The sequence below is a fragment of the Macaca nemestrina genome, chromosome 11, assembly GCF_043159975.1.
Source record: "Macaca nemestrina isolate mMacNem1 chromosome 11, mMacNem.hap1, whole genome shotgun sequence".
Classification (NCBI taxonomy): domain Eukaryota; kingdom Metazoa; phylum Chordata; class Mammalia; order Primates; family Cercopithecidae; genus Macaca; species Macaca nemestrina.
In genome coordinates, this window is record NC_092135.1 from 75,500,774 (window position 1) to 75,522,020 (window position 21,247).

Below are 21,247 nucleotides of genomic sequence, written 5' to 3' on the forward strand. Positions count from 1 at the left end.
GTCCAAGCTCCATCTCAGGACAAATATTAATATCATTTTCATTTTAATCATGGCAAAGGTTGAAAAGAGCAACATCCAATTTTTTCAATCTGCTCAAGAGAAGACTGTTTTTGTGGTGAGAGTTTGCAAAATTCTGGTTGCTAAGGAGGAAAAACCTCATCTAAGAAAACAAACACTGCTGTGGTGAAATGCGATTTGAAAGTCTGTATTTCCTAGGTGTTAGACTTGGCAAGTTAGAAATAGTAAGGGTGGAGAAAGGACGCTTTCCGTGGATGTGCTCAAACACAGTAGTGCATATTGTCAGCTCTGCAGGAGGCGTGCTGTGGCCATATGTGTGTTGCGGAGTGAAATGGAATAAACAGCTGCTGCCAGGAATCCAATTCCTGGCAAGGAGACAAACCCAAGTCCTCCTGTTTCCAAAATAAAAATCACCAGAGGGATTCCCCTTACAGCAGTTCCAGCCAGTAGTTTTATAAAAGCATAAAACATCACTGTATTGTGGTTTATAATAATCCCTTACATTTGTAAAGCATTTTACAGTTTACAAAGTGCTTTACATACATTATCTCATTTGAGCCTCATAACAGCCCTGGAGAGTACTAAGCAAGATATTGAGATTCTCTTTTCACAGATGGAAAAAGGAAGGTTCAGGGAATGAAATGGTGAGCCTGGTGCCCCAGCCTACAGCTATCCAGGCAGAGACGTCCAGGGGCTACACTGGGGGCCTTGGGGACCTAGTAAAGGGGTTCGTTTTTGTGTAGTTGAGGTGCAAAAGCAACTTTACTTCTCTTTCCTTTGTGCAAGCATCAGCTTGCTCTATGAAAGGGCTTCTCCCACACTTTTTGAAGCAGCAAGGGAGGAAAGTAAGTTGTAAGGGAGCAAGTGGCAGGGGGAAAAGGTACTCAGCTTACCAAGTACAGAATATAGTTTGCCCTTGATGGCAGTCAAGGCTATTTCAGTTTCAGCATGTACTGCAGAGATTAGTCAAGGTCACCTCAGAACTGCCTGGAGGAAGCAGCTTCGATACTGTTCAATTGTTCTCAGACACCGTCACCTTTGTACACCCTTTGCAGAAAAACAGCCTTTTTTCCTAGAACTGCCAGGCTTGTGGTCGTGTGAAGGCAGATTTATAGAAAGAACCTACATAGCCTTTTATGAAGAAACCCCCTCTGACCTTAGGAATTGGTGAGATGCAGAATTGTCCTATTGTGTGAGACAGGGGACATCACGGGTGGATGCTATGGTAGCCCTGTTGTGGGCTGCTTTAGTCCTGAAATAGGGAACTGCTCTCTGGTAGAGACATAGAGACTTATCTGACATGTACCTGGTTACCTGATCAGGTCTCCGTGGGCCCGCCATCATGCCTTAGGATTTTGTGCTTTTTGGTTCTAGCTGCAGAATTTGGAAATATAAGCTAGTGGTTAAAACACAAATCCTGGAACCAAAGTGCCAGTGCTCTATGCTTACCAAATGTCTGTGGTGTCAGAGGTGTACCTTACCTGGAAACATGGGGCTACTAATAAAATCTGTTTCATAAAGTTGTTGTAAGAATTAAATGAGGAATTATTTGCAAAGTGTTTAGAGTTGTGCCTGGGGTGAGGCAGGTGCTCTATCTCAGCCCAGCTCCAGCCAGCCTCTTGCTGCTCCCTGACAATGTTTCAGTTATGATAGTGGTGACATCCCTCCTTCCTGTGTCAACTGTAACTCACTGTCTCAGGATCCCCCAGGAAGATGCACAAACCAAGAGGTATTTTGGCTCTTGCAGTTTAATCATGAATCTTTTCATGCTGCAAAGCAACCAGGGTTTATAGGGACACAATACATTTTAGTTGAGTTTATTTACATTGATGATGTTCAAGCAAAAATGGCGCCCACAAAATTTAAACAGGCAAGAAAGACTTTATTCAAGGCTACTGCAATAGGGGAGAGAGGCCAGAACTTAGTCTGAATTCAACTTCACTGGAAAACAGGGTGTTTTTGAATGCTGGAGTGAGAGGGAGATGTGTGGGCTGTGTTTGCTAATTGGCTTTACCCAAAGGAAAGCAAACTGCTCCTATCTTTATGACAGGTGGTAGTTTTACAACTTGGAGCAAGGCACCCACTGAAGTTAGGCTCCTGTCATTCCGCAGGATATGTTATGAGGCTCAAAGCTATCTTCTTTGATGATTATATTTCAAGGACATTGATCCTAGATCATTGAGAAACACATTTCTGGGTAGTAAAACTGGCAAGGGATGTTTTAAAAGATTTACATATATCTCAAAGGAGCAGAGAACAAATTTACAATTAAAAGTTTCCTAAAGAAAATACAGCCTGGGCAACATAGTGAGACTCCATTTTAAAAAAATAAAAAATAAATAGCCAGGCGTGCTGGTGCACTCCTGTGGCCCCAGCTACTCCAGAGGCTGAAGTAGGAGGATCACTTGAGCCCAGGAGGTCAAGGCTACAGTAAGTTATGATAGCACCACTGCACTCAGGCCTGGATGACAAATCAAGACCCTGTCTCAAAACAAAAAAAAAAAAAAAAAGAAAAAAAGCTCTAAGAAAAGAGAGGTCAGAGCCTCAAATCAGGAAGAAGCCTGTCTGAAGTTTAGTTACACTGAGGGAAACATTAAGGCTGTCTGGGTCCTTGGTGTTTTAGAAATTGGGTGGTGATTTGATACAGAATGCCCCTTCCACAGAATTCCTTTTGAAGGTGAACACAAGAAGTGCAGTGCCCCTGCTAGGCCACAATAGGAGCCCAGCTTCTTTCAGTTACCTCAATGTCCAGTCTCAGCCTTTTCCTTTTTCAGAGGGCAGCTAACTCTCACTCACTGAGAAGGGAGATAGCCTCATTCTACTTTCTTTCTTGACCTCTCTGAGTCCAGGTCCACTTGATAAGGTGATGTCCCTCTCCTGGACCAAAGATTGACACTCTGTCCCTTCAGTCCATCCAAGGTCATGTGGTTTGGAAAAACCTATATAGCAGAGGAAAAGTCAAGACCCCTGCTAATTAGGACTTTGATCTGAATGTCAAAGGGGATGCACTTTAAAGATATAAGCCTGCTCACAGGAAGAAGACCCTTTGTGGATTCCTACTCCCAATCTAGGTCACAACTAGCCCATCAACCTTCAGGTACACACACCCACTTCTTTCAGGAAAACTCCACTCCCAAATACCCCTAGTCATTTTGTCTGCAGAAACCATCCGGGACTTCAACCAAATGGTTAGTGATGGCTGTTCCTATTTAAACCTCACGAAACAATAAGGTGTGGGGTGGTCGGGGGGTGGAGGGTACTTCTTGTTGCATGGAGAAGGGTGGGTCTGAAGTCTACTGGTCAGATTCATTTTTCAATATTTCTAACAGGGTGAGCTATAGGCGTGCTCATCCCTTCACCTCTTATGCTGTGTCTGCCAGTCTCATCCAATGGCCACATCCATTTTCAGGGATGATACAGTTTATTATTTATTTATTTATTTTGAGACAAAGTGTCGCTCTGTTGCCCAGGCTGGAGTGCAGTGTCATGATCTCAGCTCACTGCAACCTCTGCTTCCCAGGTTCAAATGATTCTCCTGCCTCAGCCTCCTGGGTAGCTGGGATCACAGGCACCCACCACCACTCCTGGCTAATTTTTATATTTTTAGTAGAGACAAGGTTTCACCATGTTGGCCAGGCTGGTCTTAAACTCCTGGCCTCAAGTGATCTGCCCTCCTTGGCCTCCCAAAGTGCTGGGATTACAGGCATGAGCCACTGTGCCAGGCCCAGGGATGATAGAGTTTAAATTGATATTGAGAAGTATTTCCCAAATTTACAAGGTGCTTTTCCTCTTCTCTCTTCTTCTTTCCCCCTTGGGGCATTAGGCCCCATTTTTGTATAGGACAATGTTTGGTTTCTTTCCTGTTCTGCTCTGGGAGGGGAGCAGGGGAGAAGAAAATTATTGCTAGAATATTAAAGGAGCTATATTACCCAAGGGCCATTCTGATTCTCCTTTGGGCCTTTTGTGTATGGGGCTAGAGTAGGGCCCCAGCTCCTGCTGTGTAGCCCATGGGGTTTTGGCTATAGAAATGCTACAGAACTGTAGTTAAATTGTATTTTACTCATTCAAAGGAGCCACTTTCAAATCTTAAAGCAGACCCTGATCTGCAGAAAATCAAACGTTAAAAATCAACAGATGTTTGAGCAAGAGGAAGTACACCACCAGAGGTCTCTTCATCGTTTGCCACATACAAGGCCTATGAGGGTAAATGTGGCATGCTCAAAGTAGCACAGATTTACACCAATGTTTGCCCAGGCAAAGTTTTCAGAAGAACTCAACTACCTTTAATGTTGATTCTAAAAGGGTGGTGTGTTCTTACAGCACCCGTGGTAAAAAGAGCATGAAGCTCTGGACATTTGGGGAAGAGACAAAGAAACTGCTGGATTGTCTGTGTAAGACACAGGTGCTGACCTGGAACTTACAAGAGGTGAAAGGACTAATCTGCATGGAAGGGGCCCACACTCTGCACTACAGAACACATGGGATGACACAGACCCAACTCACAGCAAGCCACATGTTGCCCACAGCAGGCCAACAGGCTAAGCATGTTGAAAGGGTTAATCACAGAGCAGTAACGTAAGAAGTCTATGTAGCAATGTGAACAGCCTCACAAAAAACGCCCAGCCAAGACCAGCTACATAGTTTTCAAAGCCCAGTGCAAAATATAAATGTGAGGTCCCTTGTTCACAAATTATTGAGAATTTCAAAACAGTGACAGCAGAGATTGAACCAAGCACAAAGAGGATCCTCCTATGTGTGGAGCCTTGTGTGACTGCACAGGTCCCACATCCAATGAAGTGGGGCCTGTGTCTCTAATAGAATCAATACAAATGTGTAGGGTATATCATCAAAACACTCTAATGCATTAATTTTACTTAGCGGGAAAGACCTTTGTCCTCTCCGCAGAGCAGCTATGTCAACAGAAGGAAAAGAGATGGGGTGGACCTTCCTGGGATCCAGGCTGAACAGGGCTCTCCTCACTCTGAGGTGCAGACTCTGATTCTCTGTCTCTTTCTAAGGTGATGGGGTTCCTATTTTAAGCTATCTGCCAGTATGTGTGTCGGGTCTGAAGTTGCGTTGGTTCTGTGAAAAGGTTTCTCTTATACATGATTTCTTTCCCATCTCCCTCTTTCTTAACAAACACATTGCTCTTTAAGAGATTCAGGAAAAAAAATTTTTTTTTGGCAAGCTTTGTGGGCTTTTATTAGATATACGCTGTAATTTCAAACTGATTACATGATGTCTGGCTTTCCCTGAACCCCAATTCAATATCCTGAAGAAGGGGAAGCTTTATTGCAAGGCTGAGGCACACGCCAGGAGTGGGGTCTGGCGGGGAGCGCTGGCGCTCACAGAGCTGCTGATTGCTTTGGCTCCACCCCCTAAAATATCTGGCTGGCTGCGATCCTTCACTTCTGCGTTGCTTTTTACATGGACTTTTTCATCCTTTTGAACTATGTTTATTTTGCATTTATAAACTTTTTTTAAAAAAGACAAATCATTCACAATGCTACAACCTTAATACTCCAACTGCTTTCACTTTTCCACATTCTCTTACTGTCCTGGATTAATGTTTTGATTGTTGCATTCATGCTGGAATTATAAATTTTTGTTCTAGTATAGTCAAATTTTAATGCCTTCTATGCTCATAAAGGTAAAAATCATTTGCAAATTTAAAGAACAGGAAGGAATAATAAAGCCAAGAAGAGGCCTTAGAATTGCCTGCAAATAGATGATAAAGATTATGCAATAGTTATAAACTTTTTTCAATAAAAGACAAATCATTCATAATTCTACAACCTTAGTACTCCATCTACCTCTAAAAGCTAAGTCATTTAGAGGCAGTGAGCCCAATAGAATAGAACTGAAGTGATTTTAGCGGTTACTTATTTTATAGAAGAGAAAACAGAGTCTCAGAGGTTAAATGACCTGCCCAAAGTTGCACAGCCCCTAGGTGCAGTCAGGACTAAAGCGGGCTGTGAAGGACTTTTTCACATAAGCCGAACAATCCTATTTCCACACTAGTAACTTTCTGTGGGACATAAGTTCTTTGAGTGTCTATACTTTGTGGCATGAGGGAGTTGGAACAGATGCTTTTAAAAATCCTTCCAACTCTAAAATTTTGAATCCAACTCAAAATGAACACAATTGGATCCCAGCCTAGTCAGCCCAGGATTACCACACACATAATGAAAAATGTGGTAATGATCAGAACACTCACAATTTTAACAAGATGTTTTTCTGCAGTGGCTAACTGGATTCTTACAAAAGCTGAAGGCTGGATCTCAGACTGCACTGTGACAACACATCCGCTGTCAGACGGATCCACAGGCTGGTGCCGACACTGTAAAATGACTAACTCAGAGTAAAAGGAGGTGGTGTTCAGCAAACAAATGGAGGGGTGATCCTGTTTCCGGCAAATATCCTTGAGCTTCGAGGACTTTCCAAGCAGAATAAGGCCCCCTCTGCTGGTAGGATTTGTCATCCACCAAAAAGTCAGAACTTGTTAGGTTTGTGAGAAAGGGGGGGAAATCCTAATATCAGAACAGATTAAAGCGGTGAGGAAATGTGAAAAAATATATATGTAGTTTATAAAGTTTCAACTCTTCAGACAAGAAAACACAGTCCTAGAAAGTTTACAATCGTTTTCCCACAAATTTGTTAGGCAACATTTTCCTGAGGAAATTTTCACCATAGGTGGTGAAAATATCTGACTAAAAATATAAAGCTAGCTTTTTGAAAATACTGAATCAATAGTAAATAAAAATTACACTTTTGATCAGTGGAGAGTAGGGTTCTTCCCACACTCTCACGTGAAACTCTTTCATTTGCCTTTACCAAGATTTCTTAAACTTCAGTCATTCAAATATCACTGTCATGCTTCTTGCCATAGCCTAGTACTATGTGTATTATTTAATATTTCTCCTTCAATAAAACCATTTTTATTTTAACTTCATCCTAAGCAATAGAATCCATGAAATTTCAGGTTTGATGCGTTAGGTATATATGTATATGCATATGTGTGTGAACGGGTACATAAACCATACACGATAAAATAAATACATGACTCTTGAAAAATGTTCATCTGTGTGCCAAATTCTTCTCCATTAATTATTGCATGTGTGTAATGTGCTTTACAAAACACTGAGGTAGCACCTCATGTTTAAGTCATGTAAATACAGTAGTCATAATTTCATCATTCCTTTAAAGGCAAGTTGTTGACTGCTTTTCTTCATCTGGTCTTGCCCTTCCGCCTTATCCTCTTTCTTGAGGCCTTTCTTCATCTCCTTTCCATCCTTTGACAGTCATTTGGTTTAGTATTCATATTTCCTTTCCCCAGTGTGGTGTGGAAAACGTCTTTCTCTACTGCCCACTGGGGACCGTGCCTCATTTGATACTGAACTCAGGGAAACCATATTGAAACAAACTGGCATTTGACAGGATGAATAAAAAGACCTTTGTATCCTTGTCATTTTCTAGGAATTGGGGCTTGAAGAATATTGAAAAGTGATGTTATTTTTATTTCATCCTCATAGTCAGCCTTCTCTGAGGAAATGGCACATAAACACAGAAAGGCCAATGTACAAAAACATGTTTAATAAATTATTTCTTGAGGAACAGAATAGAGTCTGTTTTTGTTCGGGCACTGTGAAGGCTGAAATAGCTGCAGGGAAGAATGGAGATGAGAAAAAGGCTGATCTTCATGAAATCGTTTCCTTTATTAAACATTCCTGTGGAATTAATTCATGCCCTGTTTCTTCAGGAAAAAAAGTGACCATTATGCATTTATGGCTGGATCAATACAATTCCCAGTTAGTCATAACTTGATACTGCTGTGAAACCCCAATTATTTACAGTGAATTATCTGTATTGAAGCTGACCCACAAAAGATCAGTTTTGAAACGTCGTGTCATTGTAATCTGTTTTCTTTTCTCTAACCTATTATATCATCTCTGTTAACTCTTAATAAGAAGTGAATAAATAGGTTGGGCATAGTGGCACGTGCTTGTAATTTCAGCACTTAGAGAGGTCGAGATGGAAGCCTCACTTGAGGCCAGGAGTTCGAGACCAGCCTAAGCAACATAGTGAGACCCCATCTGTAAAATTTAAATTTTAATTTTAAAAGAAGTGAATAAACAGTTTTTCAACACAAAATATTACACTTTTAAGCAACTTTGGACGTAAAGAGCTCAGAAAGATTTGCTTCAAGTGCAAGCCATTTTATAATAAGAAGTGCATTACATAAAGTTACATAGAAAACTCTTCTCCCTAAGGAGAGAATTGCAGTGGCTAAATTTTCATTTTGGTAACATTTGCATAAGAGTTTCAGAATCATATGGAAGATTTTTACCAAGTAGCCTATGATAAACCAAACATGGATGAAAATGAAAGTTACTGCAGAAGTTTAAGCATATTCAATTCTAACAGCAGCTGATCCTGAAGACTGAAAAGCTAATATAAGACTCTGGGACCCATGGGGAGGAATGGGTTCTCCGCATTTACCATGGCTCCCCAAAGAAGTTCTTTCTGATGGCAAACAGATGGAAACCCCATAGAGCGGCAGATTCCTGCTGTGACTATCACAGGGCTACATCGTGCTTTGGAAATGACATCAGCCAGGAAATCAGTGACTGGAGTTTCAGATTTCATAGAAGGATTTTGCTTCGTTTTTTTGTAGGCCCAAAGATGGCAGGAGGAGGCAATAAATTCTGCCTTAGAACTTCTCCTGGTGGATGTTTAAATAGATTATATGAGTAAATCAACTGTCCCAATCCCCTGATGTGATGTGGACCATCCGGTTTGAATTTTAATTTCTAGCGTCCTTCTTTTAGAGAACCAAAATAAGCCAACAACTCAGAATAAGTTGGGCCTGATAAGTAGAATGCAATGCTGAGGGGGATTATCAGGAAGAACTAAAGTATTTACTTTTTATGAAGCTTTCCTTTAACCAGATTTACAGCTGGAAAGGGCCAAGGTGAAATAGTACTGTACATAGATTAGCATTTCTCACCAGAGAATAGATTAGGTTGTCTCACTTCAATGCTGAAGTTTACTATACATGAATAAATGCTGCTATTATTTTCATTCTTTCATCATTACTGAGACTTTACTGAAATCACCTTTGCGAATGTGGAGGAAATTCTAAAATTGGGGAATAGGTTTTCTGTGAGTTGCTGTATGCATTGGTATTTACCTTGTGTTTTTGTCAAGAAGCAGTAAGCAAGATTTAGACTTAGTTCTTTGAGTGGAAGAATTTAACTCTCTATTTACTTCTATGTAAGTGGATCCTCCTCCAATGAATTCATATCCAATTTCATGAGTAGCTGTTGCAATTTCAAAAGACTTGATGAGCGGTTAATACTAATGAAGTCAAGGTTTTGGGTAACATCTTTACGAAGGTCAATTTTGTCCTACTCACCTGAACTTGAGGAGTGATGCCGGGTGTCAAGGAAGACATACTCCCAGAGTGTTTGGGAATATGCATAAAGATTCATCACCCTATGAACAATACTCAAAATGTATGGCCTATATATGGTGCTAAAAAAAAATTCAATGACACTTTAGATGATGAGGCATCCTTTATTTAAGGTGTGTATGTGGGAACTATCTCCATAGGTATACAGGACCACTCCAGTGGGATTTTGCAGTAGGGAAGAGTGATTGGGCTTAACTCCACATATAGCATGGGCAAGTGGGAATTTATAGCCAAGGAGCAGGGTGGGGGTCAATGGATGGAAAAGTACTAACAGGTAACATTAGGGCTAAGTGGGGATTCTGGCCAAACTGACATAACAGGATTCTTGCTGAAAGCAGGCTGGGGTGATCAGACATACCTGAGGAATGGTGGAGAATGAGAGACCCAATAACATCTGGAGGGTAATCAGATATGAAGGAAGAGGGAGTCTACTAAGCCAAGGATACTTGTTAAAATTGGACAGTGCAGGCCGGGCGCGGTGGCTCATGCCTGTAATCCCAGCACTTTGGGAGGCTGAGGCAGGTGGATCATGAGGTCAGGAGATTGAGACCCCGTCTCTACTAAAAATACAAAAAATTAGCTGGGTGTGGTGGCAGGCATCTCTATTCCCAGCTACTTGGGAGGCTGAGGCAGGAGAATGGCATGAATCTGGGAAGCAGAGCTTGCAGTGAGCTGAGATCATGCCACTGCACTCCAGCCTGGGTGACTGAGACTCCATCTCAAAAAAAAAAAAAAAAAAAAAAAATTGGACAGTGTAGGGACAAATACGGAAGTCCAAAAGTCAAGGCCTACTTGAAAAGTTCAGGGGAACCTGAGTAGAGTTCTGTGAAAGAGAAAATCTTTGTCAATGGTGAGTGTTTTCTGGGTGCTTTTAGAGACAAGAAGCAGAGAAATATGGCTCAAACAAGTTTAAACAATAAGATATTATTTCCATTCTACTGAAGACTCAGAGGTGGGTCAGGCTCCAGGATCATCAAAGACTCAAATTCTTTCTGTTTCTTAGATAATCTTCAAAGTCACCTTCACCCAAAGTCACCATGACCCTCCATCAAGGTCACAAACTGGTGGCACCAGATTCAGATCAACAATGCTAGATGAAGAAGAGGGACTTTTTCTTATATCCTTTTGTTTTTTTAAAGGGGTAAAGAAAGCTTTCCCAGCAGCCTTCCAGGAGACTTCTTGTGTCTTGGTAAGGATTGGGTCACATGCCTATTCCTAAATCAATCATGGAGAGGGAAATTATACTGATCAATTAGAATAGCCATTCTCAACCTTAGCTGCATTTTGAAAGCTCAGGAAAATACAGATACCTGGGTTCCACCCTCAGAAATTCTTTAGTTGTTTTGGGATGCAGCCTGGGGCATGTGATATGGTTTGTATCTGTGTCCCCATGGTTTTTTTACCTGTGTCCCCACCCAAATGTCATGTTCAATTGCAGTCCTCAGAGTTGGAGGTGGGACATGGTGGAAGGTGACTGGATCATGGGGGTGGATCCTTCATGATAGTTAGCACCATCCCTTTGGTGCTGTTCTCATGACGGTGAGTTCTCACAAGATCTGGTTGATTAAAAGTGAGTAGCACCTCCGCCCTCACGCTCTCTTTTGGTCCTGCTCCTGCCATGTTAGACGCCTGCTCCCACTTTGCCTTCCACCATGAGTAAAAGCTCCCTGAGCCTCCCCAGAAGCAGATGCTGCCACCCTTCCTGTACAGCCTGCGAAATCATGAGCCAATGAAACCTGGTTTCTTTATGAATTACCCAGTCTCAGTTAATTCTTTATAGCAGTGCAAGAGTGGACTAATACAGCATGAGAGTTTAAAAACTTCTCAGATAATTCTACTGGGCAGTCAAACATTTTGAGAACCATCAGTTTAGACCAAATGTTTGGGGGTGGGGGCAGAGTGAAGCTGGAGAATTCATACTGAATTATAAACCAATATAAGGCTGGGCACAGTGGCTCATGCCTGTAATCCCAGCAGTTTGGGAGGCCAAAGCAGATGGATAGCTTGAGCCCAGGAGTTCGAGACCAGCCTGGCTAACTTGTGAAACCCTGTATCTACACGAAAAGAAAAAAAAAAATTAGCCAGGTGTGGTGGTGTGTGCCTGTAGCACCAGCTACTCGGGTGGCTGAAGTGGGAGCATCGCTTGATCCCAGGAGGTCAAGGCTGCAGTGAGCCATGATCACACCACTGTACTACAGCTTGGATGACAGAGTGATACCCTGTCTCAAAATAAATAAACCAACACAACCATTGAGTATTATTAATTTCCAATGTAAATTTTAAAAAAACGTATGTGCATCTATAAATGCATACATGGGACTGGAGTTTGGCTTGGAGGAATCCAGATTTATAGGAAGAACAGATGAATATGGCTCAAATATTAGGAGAACAAATTGGGTGCATCCAAAGTCAACCAAAAGCATTTGTAAGCATGGTTATGATAATGCACAGTCACTTTTGACTTTAGCACAGCTAAACTAATAAACTAAGTAGAGGTGACAGTGAAGGAATTCAGGACATGCCACTCCAAAATATGCTGCCTTGGCATATTAATTATTTTGAAATAGAGGCACTTGAGAAACAGCAGGTAGAGGAAGGGCACTCTAATCTCCCCTTTTCTTCCCAAAAGCAGATGAAACTCCCAAGTGAAAGATACCCTCCCTATACCAGTACAAAAGAAACAACATGCTTATCACCAGAGACAGGGAGTTGAGGCTGAGAGAAATCTGTACAAACTTTGTTAAACTAACTTATCTTCCTAGTTACTTTTCCACAGTTTCCACCCTTTGTTCAAACTACTATATAAGTGCTTAGGCCTAGCCACTTCTTTGGGTCTTCATTGTCCTTGTGGGGGCTCCCACGTATGTGTAAACAAAATTTGTATGCTTTTCTCATGTTTAATCTGTCTTACATCAAACCTAGCTGAAAACCATAAGAGGACAGTGGAAAACTTTTCCTCTCCTACAACAGCAAATGACATTTATGAGTCTCTGAAAACAAAAAGAGTATTTTCATGTTCTTAAATTTTGAAAACCCTTCTTAGCTTCCACTATCAAATTGTATAGCTTTTAGCTACTTCAGTATTTTTAAAATTCCTTCTATGGAAGCCAAAGATTTCTTAAGAATTATTGAATGCATGATTTAAAAAAAATGTTTTAAAGAAATTTCACTGGTTTAAAAGCTACATTTGAGTGAATCGGAATACCCCAGATTAAGTGGCTCTAAAAAAAATTCAGATCTTTTGATTCGTTCCATTTATTCATTTTTCATCATTTCTTTAGGTTGAGCATCAGGGTTATTTTATTCTCAAACATGTTGCACCACAACCTTCACGCCAACATAGAGCAGCCACATGGTCACTACTGTGTGTGTATAGAACAGTGGTTCTCAACCTCGGCTACACATTAGAGTTACCTGGGGCACTTACAAAAAACCTGATCCCTCCTCCCACTCCCATCTCCATAAATAGAAATAGAATCTTTAGGGGTTAGAGCCAAGGCATCTTTACTTTTTAAAAAGTTTACCCACTGATTCTCATGTAGAATGTGGACTAAGAATTATTAGTACAAAAAAGAAAAAAGAAGGTAAATAACAGGGACTTACTCGTGGCTCAATTGCTTGCTTTTAATTTTTCCTCCCCAAAACCTAAGCTAAAATGAGCAATCAATCTCCTGGAAGAGGGTGTTTAGGAGTTTAGCTCAAATGGACTTTGCAAGTAAAGGTAAAGCCTTATGGGGCCTCAAAAGTCTCTGGTAACACTTTGTAAATACTTGTGAAATCAGCTGGCTTTAGGCTGGGATTTTTGGATGAGTCACAGCTCTTTGCACTTAAGATGCAGACAAGCCTTCTGATGGCCATTTTTACATGTTTGGTGTCTGGAAACTATAATGAAGAGAAGAAAATCACTGACTTGAAGAAGGATCATATAAGGTGATTTTTTTTCAAAGCGGTGATGAAACAACAGGTGAGTCAATAATCTTTCCACTCAGCCCAGATTGCACTGCAGCTAAATCTGTGCTGCTGCAAACAGCACAGCACACCTGCTCAGGAACCCTCAACATACTTTTGTAAACCATAGCATAATTTAGGCCAGCCCTGGAATGTTCTCACTAAGTGTATTTTGGAAAAAGCCTATTAAATCACCGATTAAATCATCAGCAGGAACTGAAGTGGCAAAAGTCATAGCTCTGGGAAAAGAAATGCCTAGCACTGATAGAAAAAATGTGTAAAGAAAGCAAACAAACAAATAAAAACAAAAAATACCTAAGAGAAGGTGTTCTGGAACTGAACTGGGATTTGCCTTCCTGGCACAATAAGGCCATACATCCACACTGAGGTTTGCAGCAGGAGAGAGGAGGACATTTATTTGCAGAGTGCCAAGCAAGGAGGATCAGGCAGTTCTTGCTTAAGTCCTGACTTCCCTTATGGTTTGCAAGCAAGAGTTTTTTTAAGGCAGGGGTAAATTTCAGGAAAGCAGATGTTACAGGCAAAATTGTAAATCAATACATGGAGAGTTTACACCCTGGTTTGGCCTAAAAGGGCAGGATATCTTGAAGTGGGGACTTACCAATCACAGATAGACTGAAAGGTTTTCCGATCTGCAATTGGTTAAGGAAAAGAAGGTTTATTTAAAAATTCTGGGGTCAACAGAAAAGAATGTAAGCTCTGGCTCCTGGGTGTGGGTTCCTCCAGGCACCTCAGAAAAAAATTTAGACCATAAAGAATGGCAGTAAGAGTTCAGTCCTCAGTTCCCCCTTATCTGAGGTCTATGTGCAGGCAGATCTGTTTGGTGGGGGTCTGGATTTCTGAAAAACAATTCAGGGACATATGTTAAGATGTTATCTCTAGTTCCTATAGAGGAACCAAACATCCTGTGATTCCAATTTCCTTGGCTATCGTCTTAAGTTACTACTACCTTCTTGCTCATCAAGTTGCTTATTTACTTTTCAGGGCTAGCTAGGTGCCTGGAACTTCCCTTGTAGGAACTCAGGATTTTCCTTTATTTCCATACTTGGAGGGCCCTGTAGGCCCCTAAGAGGGGTCCCTGCTCTGTCTAAGAGAAATGTGGTAGAGTGGAAAGAGCATGAGAATTGAGCAAGATGCCCTGAATTCTGATCTGGGCTTTGCCTGGATCCTATTTGGCTCTATCATATTATCCTGGGGAAGTAATATTAATCTCTCTGAGCCTCAGTTTTATGATTCAAGAGATGAACTGGTCTAAGCCCTCATTGTTCAGACTCTAGCTGCAGATACATTCCAGATGTTTATCTTAATCCTTAATTTGTAATTTAAAAGAACCTATTTAGGTCATATATACAAATGTAAAAAAATCACATTTATGATTTCCCATTTTATATTTTACATGATTATTTCCAGAATCATTTTATAATTTTACCAATCATTTCATTAGAAGTCTTACATACATTGTCAGAAAAATAGTCTCCTTAGTTTCTGAAACTACTTGCAGCGTCTTAGTCAAATCATGTAAAGCTTTCCTCTGTTCTTTGGCATTTTAACAGTTTAATGGTAATGAATCAGTACAAGAACAAAAGTTCTAGAAACAAAAATACTGTATTAACTACGGAAAAAATTTTTGCCTTTTCCAGTAAACATACAAAATAATGGCACTCCTTAGCATATGTGAGTATGTGGTATTGACTTCTAATTAAATATTTTACAGCAAAGTGTTGCTGTTATGGTTCAATTCCTGAAGCTTTCTTTTGCTTTACAATGTTAGGGAGTGACCATCTCTTCCTATGGTACTTCATGACTTAAAAATAGAACAGACACTTTATATTCACAAAAGTATATATTCTCCTTTCCATATATGAAGTACATAGACTATAGTGTATGGTTTTGGAAAATTTTGGAAGAACTGGGACTAAGAGGTTGAGTTTTCACAGAAGAAACTCTGATCAGAAAAACTAGCCAGTAATTTACTGTTGAGACTTAAGATCTTGAGAGTTTGTGGGTACTCCACAGACACACGTTTTATAGCAGATACCATGAGTACTGGTGAAACTTTTAGTCATGTGCCCTTTATCTTAAGCATTTGACTCTCCTAATGAAATAGTTGAAAATAAAATAGCGCAATAAATGCTTTCCCACATACTTTTTTAGGGTCCTGTTTGCATAGTACAATTTTAGCCATGTGCTATTTTGACTTAGGGTATTCAGTCATTGATATTGATGTGTTTTATTTCACAAACGTGCAAATTTCACTTTTGAACAAGGACTTGGGCCCATTTTATATGTTCACATGATATTAATATTTGCAATCAAGTTATTGGCAGGTCTCACTTAAACTAATAAATGCTTATTTTTCACATTAGAAATGTACTTATAAGTCTATATTCTAATAATTTTTCCTTATGAAGCAATTCTTTTTCTAATAAATACATATGATGAGTTTATAGAAAGGATTTTAGTATGTGGTGGATCAATCTTGGCCCAAATCCAAAGGAGCTGATTTAATTAAACAACCAAAAGAACCTCAATTAATAGTGGTATCAAGTATCAAGTAATCACCTTGTAAAGACTCACTCCCCAAGAGAATATTAAACACTATACCTATGGCCAATAAATTAATTACCTTCTGGCTAATGTCTAGCCCTATTTTTCAATATAAAATGATTATAAATTACAGTAAGGCAAGTGTCCTCTGAAGTTGAGTACATTTAATTTCCAATGTTACAGAATTCAAAATGATACAAATACGGCATGTCTTTAAAATTTCAGTCTGTTTTTCTATTGAGTTCAAAAAGTTTAAAAGATGGAGGTTACCACAAATACATATATATAAAAAGTTCACTCTATTCTACAAATTACATAGATCTAGTACTTTTGGTGAGTCCTCTTAAATTTTTTTCTGGCATTGCCAATCTGAGAGTCACTTTTTATCAATACATATTATCTTGCTTTGCAAAAATGCATTTTTAAAAGGTTTCAAAAGTCACCTTGATAATCATAGTGCTCACTCACCTGACACTTACTGCTAAAAGGTTGTTATGCATCTTTTATACCTGGTTGAGGTTCAAATTCCAGCTAACAGAGAAAAGTGTCCCTATAATTGACAAAAGGGAAAAGATTAAAAAGGGAAAGAGAAGTGGGTGGTAAGAAAGATAGATTTTTCATTTCTTATCTTGTGATACATTCTGCAGCAGTAAACACCACTATCTCTTAAGTAGACCCTTTGAAGGCAGGGGGAGAAAACACTCCAAGAGAAAGCTTTAAACTAGAGATTGCTTTCCTATTCTATGTGGCTTTGGCCTTTTGGAAAGTGCATGGCCTCTTCTCCTTGAATTAAATAAAACAAGAATATAAGGACTGATGATTTGATTTAGTGAGTTAGTTACGGGAATAGTTTTGGCATCTCTTATTTCCATTCTGTTATCCATTACTTCTGTTCTGTTAATGGCAGCAGACACTTGATTAACTACTGAGATTTGGACATGAAGGGTATCCAAAGTGGATTGTGAAGTATATCATTAGCTAAATCTCCATTACGTCTTCACTTCACCTGTTCCTGTTTCCAGATTTCTGGCAGACTGGCATCTAAAGGGCTTCATGTTAGAAGCAGGAGAGGCTCTAAATATTTCAAGAATAATTGAAGAAAAAATACACATTATAACAGCCTGTCAACTACTGAATGGAAGGGTCGTTCATCATTTTTGGGAAGGATTAAAAGCAAATCTCCTCTTCCCCAACAAAAACAAACATTAGTACAAAAACTAAAAGAGGAAGTTAAGAGAGTTATACAATTTCTAAATAGCTATAAAAGTATTAATTTATGCACAACCATAACAGAGACTGGGGGACCACTCTATATATATTCATAGCTAGAGTTGTAAGCAAAAATTGCAGGTAAAAAGGCAAAAATCCAAATTTCTTATTAATAATCAGTATAACATCCAACAGTAACAATCACTGACTGTAGGGGTTAACATTTACTGTAAGCCAAAATCCTAGAAAACATTAATATAAAATACAATTATATATTTCCTGGCTGATTTGCTTATATATCTAGGTCATAAAGAAAGAAAGGCAACTTTTTTCTATATGGCTTATACGAAATCAGATGTTACAGCCAAAAGCAATTCTAAAGGCTTCTGATAGTTCAAATGATGTGAAACCCCAAAGAATAAAGGAATTTCTGAAAGCCTAAAATTAGAAGGTATGGAACTCATACCTTTAGGCTTCTCATTCTCAGTTCAGTGCTTATTTTCTCCTAAAAAATTAAAAAGTAAAAATTAAAAATTTCAGTTTTTTAAAAACTGAAAATATTAATAGGCTTCCACACTTAATATATGTCGTATCCACAAGGAGGCAAAATCATTTCTGTAAAACAAAAAATAGAACATGAAGAAAAACTTTTATTATAAAACTTAAGAAGCAACAAATCAAATTATGAAAAAAAATTACGTCACTGACCGAACCTCATAACCTGAAAAGAACCAAGAAAAGAAATTCCCATTATACTTGAACTTCTAAAACGGCTTAAAGAAGGTCTAAACTAGACTTTGTTGCAATCCAGAAAGTTAAAGGACTAAAAAACTGGAGAAATAGAGTTAAGAATTCGATTTATTAGACAGCACAGTCTATCTTGAGATAGCAAAATAGACATGGCTTTATTTGCTGATTGAGAAGTGGTCCAGCCGTTGGCTAGCAGTCATTTACATATCAGTGACCAAATGCAAACATACCCGTACTAACAGTGCTTTGGTCCATGACATACCCTTTTGACAGCCCAAAGCTGAAATATCAACTCTATCTGGGGTTTCTTTCTTATACAAAGATGTCATCTAGCAATTGTTGCTTGAGGGCAAGACCAGATGATTGTCACTAGTAGGAAGAAAGCAGAAGTGATGCAGCTTACACTGCATAGTCCTTACTCTTCTGTATTAAATGAAAAAGTTGCTCAAACATAAACTTGTTATTATAAAGTGGATAAAATTCAAAATAAGACAAACATAAAGATGCCAAGGCTAAATACAGATAAAAAAGTGTGATAGGTAAGAAAGCCATTTTGAAAAAAGCCACTATCAGCCATAACTACTTATTCCATCCTATGATCTCATAAATCAAAGCTTTCAATTGTCTGGACTCATCTGTGACTGTATTCTTCCCAACATGCATTCTTTCTTCTTCCAGGGGTTGTTCAATAACAGCAGGTATGTTTGCGCCATAAAGTTCACAGTGTCCTAGAAACTGGACACATTCTTGAATAACACTGTCATGAATGACTATCATGTGTTTTGACATGTTTTCTAACAAGGACAGGAAGCATCTTTTGGCATAATACCAGGTATCTGTTCCCAGCTTTTTATTATAAGGCTCCAAGCTTTTGATAACTCGAGAAATACCAAACTCATAGTTTCCTTTGGCACAATAAAGAGTTCCTATCACCAAATTCACAATGCAGAGATGGTACATTTTCCTATTTGGGTCATCATAAGAGAGCTGCTCTTCCTCCTTTTCAATCTTCCTCATCAACTCCTCTGCTTCTTCATTTTGACTTGTCATAATATAGGAAACACAGAGATTAGCCAGTACAATAGCACTGACATTCAGGATGTTATCATAATGCTTCTTGACTATGGGTTCATAGAAACCAATGGCTTCTTTGTATTTATTTTCTTGCATGAACAGAACATGAGCCACATTCAACTTCCACACATCATGGTCGTTACAGAATTCCACAGATTTGCGGAAGATCTTTTCCACCATTGGATAATTTTCAAGGTTCCAGTAGATTTTTGCCTGAGCCATCAACACGGGAATATACTTCTCCATGGTTTCATCATATTCATTCACTGCCTTTTTGATAGCTTCATCATCTCTATTGTGTCTTGCTTCCTGTACTTGCTTGGTGAGTCTCCGAAGCTGCTCAGTCAACATGCCTGCTAGCCCATCAAGCTTAATGAAAGCCTCTTCAGGAGCTGTCTGGCAAGTGATCACGGCATCCAAGAACTCATAGAGATAGGGTGTGAGGAACTTATACGTCAAATGGGCATTTTCTGCCAGGACATCTGCTGCTAGGTCAAAATACTCATATTTACAGTAGAGCAGCAACAGGTTGCCAAAAGTCTCTGGAGGAAAGGGATTCTGTTGGAGCAAAAACTGTAGCTTTTCAAACCCTTCTGTAGGCCTGGCATCCATGTTCATTAGTGCCTGGTTGTGTAGGGTCACAGGGTCCAACTCTTCCTCTGCCCTGGGTGGCATGTCAGTGAGGGTTTCTTGGGCTACCTCATAGTTTCTCAGTTGGTATTCTATAGCTGCCTTAAGGTTGAAGGCTTCCACCAGAGCAGTCTGATGCAGGACTAAGGTGTTGCCAACACTGCGAACATCAAAGCCCTCAGTGGTCATGCCCACACCTAGCTCAGGGTGCTGTCGGATGCCACGCTCAATAATCTCAGCGATATGCTTCAGCGCTGAGGCATACTGTCGGCTGCTGTAATAGGCCAAAGCCAGGTTGTAGGAAAGGTCAGGCTGGTAGCCCGAAGCCTGCAGTGCTGCAGAAAACTTGGAGCACGCAGCTTCATACTGTCCCTCCTTGTAAAGCAAACAACCCAGGTTGACCTGGCCATCGGTCTCATTCTCGCCCCCACTTTCTTCTCCCCCTTCCCCACTCAGCAGCTGCTCCACCAGGCTCCTGGACCCCGGCAGATCACCCTCACTGTACTTAATGGCGGCTTGCAGGCGGAGGACCCGGCTGTGGTAGGCGGGGTTATCCAGGAGAAGGAAGGCGACCCGGGTGGCCTCCGGATAAAGGCAGGCCTTGTACAGGGCCTGGGCCTGGTACAGGCGGTACTGCTCCAGTTCCGGGTGCAGCTGGCCCAGCTGCTCATAGCACTCGGCCGCCAGCGCAAACTCCTGCAGGCGGTAGTAGCAGTAGCCTAGCAGCGACAGGCCTGCGCGGCTCCTAGGGCTCCGCTGCAGCTCTCGGCCCAGCAGCTGCACCGCCTCGGCGTAGCGGGCATCGCGGATGAGCCGGTACACTACTGCGGTGAACTCCCCGTCGGGGATCTGCGCGCCGCTCAGGCCCGCCATAACCACCACGGCTGTTATGCGTACGGTTACCACGACAACAGGGCAACCGGAAACGGAAGACGGCCGGTTACTCTGCCACGGAAGGAGTCTGTTAGGAATTTAAAAGGGACCATTCTCGTTAGTCTCTCAAGTTCGGTTTGATCTTCAAAGATTGTGGACTGCAGAGTGGCGGCAGTCAGAAGGGGAAAGACTACTCCAGGCCGTTCAGAGACTGAATCTCCCCGTCCCGGCATGCATCGTTCCTGTGGCGCCGCTGCGCGGGCGTGGCCGCACTGCATGCTGGGAGGCGTAGTCCCTGCTGCACCCACCCGACCCGCGGCCCGTGGGGACGAACGGTCACCTGTCTTCCCGTCCCCCTAAAGATGAGGGGCGCTCTCTGTGTCTGTTGTGCCACCTCGGTCTCTAGCGCGGCGGTGGAAGATTTCCGGCCCATGTTCCTGGCGATTTTGAGCCTTGTATGCGGTGTGGTCTATACTAAGGCTGGCGTTTGGCTTACTTTTAATAAAGTAGAGATTCGCTAGTAATAAAAGGACCTTTCAATAAAAGGAGCGGGATGGCAAAAGGGAGTTAAGTCCTTGAATTCCCTTGGAATTAGAACAGGTTCTGATTATGCTACCCCGAGGGCACAGTTTGTAAGAGCACAATAGAGCAGCAAACAGAAATCCTTCTTATTTTGGTGGTTCCAGAGGTTAATGAGGAAAAAGTGCT

General features: G+C 40.8%; 1 protein-coding gene across 1 annotated transcript; it reads right to left on the minus strand.

Annotated features, from left to right (window-relative positions):
* Positions 1–18,052: 18,052 nt before the first annotated feature.
* Positions 18,053–20,775, minus strand: LOC105483167 (intraflagellar transport protein 70A). The gene has a single exon (XM_024793232.2). The coding sequence runs from the start codon at positions 20,537–20,539 to the stop codon at positions 18,542–18,544; it is 1,998 nt and encodes a 665-aa protein (XP_024649000.2). The 5' UTR covers positions 20,540–20,775; the 3' UTR covers positions 18,053–18,541.
* Between the last annotated feature and the right edge of the window lie 472 nt (positions 20,776–21,247).

Coding starts and splice junctions, on each gene's coding strand:
- LOC105483167 (XM_024793232.2), bottom strand. CDS start 20,539: ATGGCGGGCCTGAGCGGCGCGCAGATCCCCGACGGGGAGTTCACCGCA.